The sequence below is a fragment of the Mytilus californianus genome, unplaced genomic scaffold (assembly GCF_021869535.1).
Source record: "Mytilus californianus isolate M0D057914Y unplaced genomic scaffold, xbMytCali1.0.p SCAF_6, whole genome shotgun sequence".
In the NCBI taxonomy this organism is placed as follows: Eukaryota; Metazoa; Mollusca; class Bivalvia; order Mytilida; family Mytilidae; genus Mytilus; species Mytilus californianus.
In genome coordinates, this window is record NW_026262712.1 from 87,142,382 (window position 1) to 87,150,219 (window position 7,838).

At 32.5% G+C, this 7,838-nt stretch overlaps 1 protein-coding gene across 1 annotated transcript; it reads left to right on the forward strand.

Moving 5' to 3' along the window:
- The first annotated feature begins 2,108 nt into the window (after positions 1–2,108).
- LOC127705962 (uncharacterized) lies at positions 2,109–7,204 on the forward strand. Its single transcript, XM_052210346.1, has 4 exons — positions 2,109–2,231; positions 5,759–5,992; positions 6,206–6,292; positions 6,917–7,204. Exons 2-4 carry the CDS (start codon positions 5,956–5,958, stop codon positions 7,186–7,188), a joined length of 396 nt encoding a protein of 131 aa, XP_052066306.1. The 5' UTR covers positions 2,109–2,231; positions 5,759–5,955; the 3' UTR covers positions 7,189–7,204.
- Positions 7,205–7,838: the final 634 nt, after the last annotated feature.

The following is a 7,838-nucleotide window of genomic DNA, read 5'->3' on the forward strand; positions in this document are numbered from 1 at the left end:
TTTCAATTTGATATATCAATCTGGTTTGGTTGCCTGCTCTATACATAACATTACCAAATCATCTGATTAAACAGAATTTCTCAATTTAATAAAATAGTCTTCTGATGAATTTGGATGTCTAAATATTTAATCTAGTCGTTACATTTCTCTTTTCAGTAATAAAACTTAAAATAAATACACTATTTGGACATGCACAGAAATGTAATTAAATTATAAAACAGATGCGGATTCAGGATTTTGAAATAGTGGGCTCCGTGGGCCCTAAGCTAGACAAAATTTCTAGTGGATCCGGTAAAAAGTCTGGATTAACCATAAATGAAGCTCCATAAGGGGCGGCGACGGACACCCTGCGCCCCCTAAAATCGCTTCTGTAAAAATATGGAGATGTGGTATGGTTGCCAATGAGACAACTATCCACCAAAGTTCAATTGAAGTGGATGTAAGTAATTATAGGCAACCGTACGGCCTTCAACAATAAGAAAAACCCATACCGTATAGTCGGCTATAAAAGGCACCGACATGAAAGTATGAAACTATTCAATTGAGAAAACTAACTGCCTAATTTATAACAAAACAATTCACGAAAAACAAATATGACAGACATGAACCAACGACAACCACTGAACTACAGGCTCCTGTCTTGGGACATGCACATAAAGCATGTGGCGGGGTAAAACATGTTTGTGAGAGCTCAACTCTCCCCTAACCTTGGACAGTGGTATCACAGTTCAACATAAGAACAAACTATAAAATTCAGTTGAAAAGGGCTTAATTCATTAGATCGAAACAAACCAGAAAAACATCTAACAAAAGCGCTGAACGGACATGGCAGAGTATTCATACATCCCTAACAACGAAAAAGACACAAAGTACAGATCTGAGAGTACTCGCAGTTACTGACAGGTAGTTCAAAGCCAATAACAACTAATAAAAAAGTCATATATCTAAGACTATGTTTGTTTGTTTACCGGTAGTCATATGTATTCCGATCGCCTTTCTCATAGTAGATTTCTGCCTTAATTTGAATCTCAATGTTAACTTTTAAATTTCCTTTAGATACTTAGACTGATTTCCCTCAATTAAGATTTCCTATTTTTCGAAAAACATAATTTGGTGAAATTTGATAGCTTTCTAATATAAATATTTCAAATGGAAAAAATGTCGTGAAGTCATCAACAGCGCCCGTTTTTCTCACTGTAAACTTGATACATAAAGACAAACATACTTTCTATGTTACAGAGTCTCAGACAACTTGAGCTATTTCAAGTTCAAACTACAAGATGCAGTTGCTATCATATAATGTGATTAGAAATAATTGTAGGTTCTCGAAATCCATTAACAGTTTCGGATATTCAGTAGAAATTAAGATTTGGAAATCGAAGAAAGTAAAACGAAGTAATGCATATATTCATTGACTGTTCGCAGACCTTGATTTTATGACGGACATTTAGTTACAGTGTTCATTTACCATCATGCATGATAACCATAACTAATGGAGTTGTAATATTTACTTAGGCTGGTCCTCTCCCTTGCAACATATACCTTTGTTGTCAGAGCCAAACAGATAAAGGACAGAGAACCAGTCTAATATTTACTTTACTATCTTTTGATTTAACTACCCATTATTTATTGATCCACCTTATTATACTATATGTCCCACATTATGCGGCGTTAAAAATAGTGGGCTTCCGCATTCACGGTGTAAAAAATCACCTAGGGAAAATAGATCAGAACAATCAATGCATTTGAACAACTAACACCATTTTACTCTACCGCTATATTTAAATTTAAATTTAAAGAATGCTATAATAAATAGCACACTGCTACAATTCAATGAAAACTGTACACATCCTTGTGTTTATATTTACTTAATACAGAGTTTGTATCCTTATCTGCATGAAACATATTGAACAATTAATTAAACTTATAAATGTTAATAACACATCTTCATAATGAACTAGTCGTTAGTGATAGTACAATGTTTTAACCAACCACAACACGGAGATACAATCAGAGGAACATCAAGACCAGGATATTAGTTACCCAATCGTCCATTCATAAAACCAGGAACACACAAACATGACATTTATATCTATAGACACCGGAAAATCCCCCGCAAAAACTTCGTATCATAAAAATTACATAACAAACTCGAGTGTAATGAGAAAAATCGTAATAACAGGTTACTCTAATCGTCAGAAGATAATTCCAAACCAAAAAACTGGATAAAGGTAGGATGCTGTTATAGTATTAACATAAGAAGATAAAAATAAATCTTTGTGAGATAGAATAATATATTTTTTTCAGTCTAATTGAAAATTTCCAAGAAAAAAATAGAATTTCCTTTTGTTCAGTCGCATATATAATTTGCAATTGGGTAGAAATAAATACAACCAACAGTTTTCTGACGAAAGGTTTACTCTCTTCGACAAAATTCACGTTTTGTTTAAATACACAATAATACATCGGACTTGTCTGGACTCGGAACGATTAAGAGCTGGGCAAGTTGTTGAGACATCTGTCATCGTTGAACACTGTATATTGCCTTCTAGATATATGTTGGTTATATTTGTCGGTTGTCTGCTGTCGTATAAACTCCGAATTTCCGTTGTTCATATTATTACATTTTTTATTAATTTAATAGAAACCGTGTGTGACATGGCGGTGTTTATCTACAATACAAAAATCAATATGAATTTACCCTTCATTTCGTGTCGACCAACTTCCAAAAGTTATAAATTGTCAAATCTTTTTGTTCAAGTAGATCATTTTCGCCATAATCATGTCACACCAGCATGTCATATACCACATTTTCATGCATAGGTAGAAACAACTCTGAAAATGAAGTGAAATTTCAAAAGTCGAGTGAAAAAGGATCAACGATGTTAAATAAGCTGTCAAAATACACTTTGTATTGAGCAACATGGAATACAATTTCAATATCAATAGCAATTAGTTCATATTATCTAAATTCATGAAAAACAGTATACCAATTCAAGTTGTTCAGATAAATTATAAAAGAATTTACTGGTGTGTCTTTGTGTTTTTTATTTAAAAGAAAAACCCATTGAAATAGCATATTTCACAATAATATAAATCATAAAAGGTCGTCATGTACTTTTAATACTGGATGTGACCTTTTCAGTTGATAACAGTGCCAAAGAAAGAAAATTCCCTTCTGTATCTAAAAATATATGGTTGCTAGCTTTTTTCTTAGGAAACCGGAAAATCCCTTTTGGTTGAAAGGTCAACCTCGTTATAAACATGTAGTCTTGATTCCAAAATCTTATGGTTCCTATGTACGTTTAAATAAAAAAGGACTTCCGGTTTTGCAATATCATCCATTAACCTCAACTTCAGGTGTTCTTGCGAGTTAAGTGAACTGATACTCATTTGTGAAAACCTCATGGATCCACCACTAACCATTACCGGTTACGGCCAGTTATGTTTTTAATCGAACTGTTGACGAAGGTTATGCTCCGTATGTAGCACTGTTCAAACATTTTCCCTTGTTTAATATTACATTTTTAGCTGTTTTAAGACATAAGACAACGTGATCTATGATCATTTACTTTGAGATCGGTGTGATGGTCACATGTAATGAAGATAAGTTGATGAAGACCTCATGCATGAGTTTAAAGTCAAAACAAAAAGATAGTTACACATCAATGTCCCATACATTTTTAATGCTTTGATTTTCGTGTATCTTTTATCGATCGAAGATTGCTGATAAAAAAGTAACATGTCAAAGGTCCAGATCTTCCATGATCTTTTGCTTCAAGTATAATTTGAAGGTCACATAAAATGATGATCTAAGGCAAAGACTCTGTCCAACAAATTACGGTTAATTTTTGGATAAAATAAACCGTTGAAGAAGTTACACTCCAAAAACATTCTAAGATTGAACCGCTGAGCAAATTCCTTCTGCATTCTGTTCACTCATACTTGTTCAGATTTTTGTCGAGCCTTCGATTTTAGTTGAAAAAGCGAGACATAGCGATCCTACATTCCGTCGGCGTCGTCGTCGTCGTCGTTGTCGTCGGCGGCGTCCACAAATATTCACTCTGTGGTTAAAGTTTTTGAAATTTTAATAACTTTCTTAAACTATCCTTGATTTCTACCAAACTTGGACAGAAGCTTGTTTATGATCATAAGATAGTATCCAAAAGTAAATTTTGTAAAAATAAAATTCCATTTTTTCCGTATTTTACTTATAAATGGACTTAGTTTTTCTGCCGGGAAATATAACATTCACTCTGTGGTTAAAGTTTTTAAAATTTTAATAACTTTCTTAAACTATCCTGGGTTTGTACCAAACTTGGACAGAAGCTTGTTTTTGATCATAAGATAGTATCCAGAAGTAAATTTTGTAAAAAAATAAATCCATTTTTTCCTTATTTTACTTTTAAATGGACTAAGATTTTCTGCCAGGAAACAACACATTCACTCTGTGGTTAAAGTTTTTAAAATTTTAATAACTTTCTTATACTATTTTGGATTTGTACCAAACTTGGACAGAAGCTTGTTTATGATCAAATGCTAGTATCTAGAAGGAAATTTTGTAAAAAAAATAAATCCATTTTTTCCATTTTTTACTTTTAAATGGACTTAGATTTTCTGCCAGGAAACAACACATTCACTCTGTGGTTAAAGTTTTTAAAATTTTAATAACTTTCTTATACTATTTTGGATTTGTACCAAACTTGGACAGAAGCTTGTTTATGATCAAATGCAAGTATCTAGAAGGAAATTTCGTTTTCTTCCAGTTAACATTACATTCAGTATGCAGTTAAAGTTTTTAAAGATTTATTAGATTCATAAACTATCCTGGATTTTTACCAAACTTGGACAGAAGCTTCTTACAATCAAAAGATAGTATCAAGAGGAATATTTTTATTGATTTATTTCCTCATTTTTGTTGAGCCTGCAATTAACAGAAAAATAGGCGAGACACTGGGTTCCGCGGAACCCTTACGAATTTTATCTATTAAAAAGGTTTTCGGATATCACATTTGGTCGGTTACTCCATTCAAACAGACAAAAGTGAAGACTTATAAGGCTGTTTCGAAAAATGTCATTGAAGTACTTGATACAAGAATTTCTTTTTTAAAATGCAAGACTTCTTGGTCACAACAGATTTCAGAAGTGGCAGAAAAAAAAACTATAAGAAATACATTTAAGTTTTCCAAAACATTCGGGAAGACCAAAATTATCTTTAACAACCACTAGTACTGGAGAGATATCCGTGCTTGTGGACGTTTTTTCCAAGAGGGTACCACCTGCTCAGTAGTCAGTGCTCCTGTGCTGACGACATGAAAAATCATAGCTGTGATCCTTTTCTGTAAATTGACTGTTAATATTATATTTTCATCATTCGAAAGGGAAATCTATTCCAATGTATAGACAGTCTTAGTCAGATTTGGCACAACATTTTGGATTTTTTATTTTTTAGTGCTCTTCAACATTTGCAATTGATTTAGCCTTCCAATTGTTTTAAATAAAACGCCACTGACGCGTCTTATGTAAACGAAACACGCGTCCCGCGTACACAATCAATAATAAGCCTGGTATCTATTATATATTTTTACAACCACTGATCAATGCCACTGATGATGGCCGTTTCATCACTGATGGTATCACCAGCCCAGTAGTCAGCACTGCGCTAGTGTAGACAACACGAAGTATCGTTGAAATTCTATCTGTTTTACTGCTTTTATCTGAACTAAATGTAACTACTTTATTTCAATTTTTTGATCAGCAAGATGGACGAGTTTTCACCCGGAACATTGGAGTGTCATCGATGTTTCTGAATGGCTTCAGTATGTCTGTAAACTACATAAAATACCTCTAGATCAAATAACAGATCTCCAAGAAGCATTTGAAAATGTAGACGGCAAAATCCTAGTCACACTTACCCTGGAAGACTATCAACTAAAGACGATTACCTATGGTGAGATGTTACACAATGTCTTCAAAGACATGTGCTCTAATGGTGAGTTATTCTTTATTATCTCATCTTCCATCAGTTTTTCAAAACTATAGCAATATTGGACAATGACACTCTATTGCAGTAAACATGTTTGTAGAACAATAACACAATGGTCAAGGAATAATACACCGTTAAAGAAACTTGTTGATATACGATTCATTAAAAGAACGTCACTTACAAATGTTTATAAGTTATAATTGTATTGTTTAATTTCAGTTCCAGTTTCAAAATATCCAACAATTGACGAAATTGACACTCCGAAGTATTCGACGGAGGAATGCTCAAATCTTCCTTCTAAAGAAAGTAAGTTTGTATTCTGTATGCCATAATCTGATAATGGTTATTTTCAATGTATTACTGTAACTGTGATGGCCTTATACAGTTTTCCAACTTGCCAACGTTATTTTTCGGTTAATATTGTGGATAGTTATAAACACTTCTATAACTTTTGTAAACTTTGTTTTAGGATATTGGCATTGATTGCCTTGAGTTAAATATATTGATGCTTTTTTGGTATATTATGAAATTTCAGATTTGTTTATGGTAAACGTACTATCTATGCGCATTAGTTTAGACTCATTGCGTTTCAAAATTGGTCATATTGTAAAAAAAAAAATTAAAAAGGGGACATTGTGTATAAATTCATGATATAAAATACAGACACGCACTTGGTAAATCCTAAGGCAAATGAACAGCGACAAACAAATCTAATGGAGCAAGTGAAAGATCTGATTTTAATCAAATTGCTTACATTCATACTTTAATAGGGACGTTTTTAGATAATATAATGAAGATTTGTATACCTTTTTTTGTATTTTCATATAGTTCTGTACGTACATATGAATTGCATTAAAACTTGTTTTCTTATCAACTACAGTAATGTCAATACCTTTGTTCCAATCACGATTTTTTTGTTTTAATTTTTAGATGATTCCGAACATCAGCTAGTCAAACCAATATTAAATCCACAAAATTACAGCAGTTGGAGCTCGAAGGAAGTTGGAGAGGTTCTGCAACATTTATGTGGGAAACATAAGATTCCTAACGATAGAACAATAAGAATTGTTAAGCAGTTTGTCGGAGTTACGGGGAAACAGTTGAAGAAAATGAGTAGACAGGAATTCCGGGAAAAGGCAATGACTGATGGGGATTTGTTATTTCATGAATTGAGTCAACTATTTGATATTAGTAAACAATAAAATCAAGTTAAATATCTATCGTATTTGCTTTCCAGAGGAGCATTTTTCAAAATGTACTTCTCTTTCGGAACACTCGTTTGGAATATCGCGATTTTTCGTTAAACTCCAGAAATGAATAAAACGGGACCAAACCAAAAATGTACGTGATGAAATGAAGTAAAAAAGACCTCTTGCCCAAAAACTAAATAAAAAATTAAGATAAACATGATTTTAACAGACAATATGAAGATAGAAAAAAGGTCGAAAGCAAACAAATAAAATATTATAATTCCTGGAACAATAATTCATAAACTGGTATCTATAGACTACATTGTTTTCATTGGCTTGCGATAACGAATGTGTGAAGATATCTAAACGAGTGTGACAATTGAAAATATTTTGTGGTCATTCAAAAGCTTATTATAACTTCATTAATTGAATAACTGAAGATTCCAATTCAATATCAAATCAAATCAATTTCGTTTATTGAATCTAAGGTACATACATTGGACGATCGTAAAAATATTTTGTTTGCAAAACAACTTGAGTAAAACCATTATACATTCAATGCTTTCACAGCTTAGGTTTTTTACTAGTGGTTACTACCCTTAGACCACTGAAAAGATTTTATATTTACATACATTCATTATACAAGTTTCAAGGATTGGTTA

What these genes read in the sequence shown, in the direction of transcription:
- LOC127705962 (XM_052210346.1), top strand. Translation starts at nt 5,956, where the DNA reads ATGTTACACAATGTCTTCAAAGACATGTGCTCTAATG. An exon ending in CAAAGACATGTGCTCTAATG is followed by an intron (nt 5,993 to 6,205) that starts GTGAGTTATTCT and finishes GTTTAATTTCAG; the next exon opens with TTCCAGTTTCAAAATATCCA. An exon ending in AAATCTTCCTTCTAAAGAAA is followed by an intron (nt 6,293 to 6,916) that starts GTAAGTTTGTAT and finishes TTTAATTTTTAG; the next exon opens with ATGATTCCGAACATCAGCTA.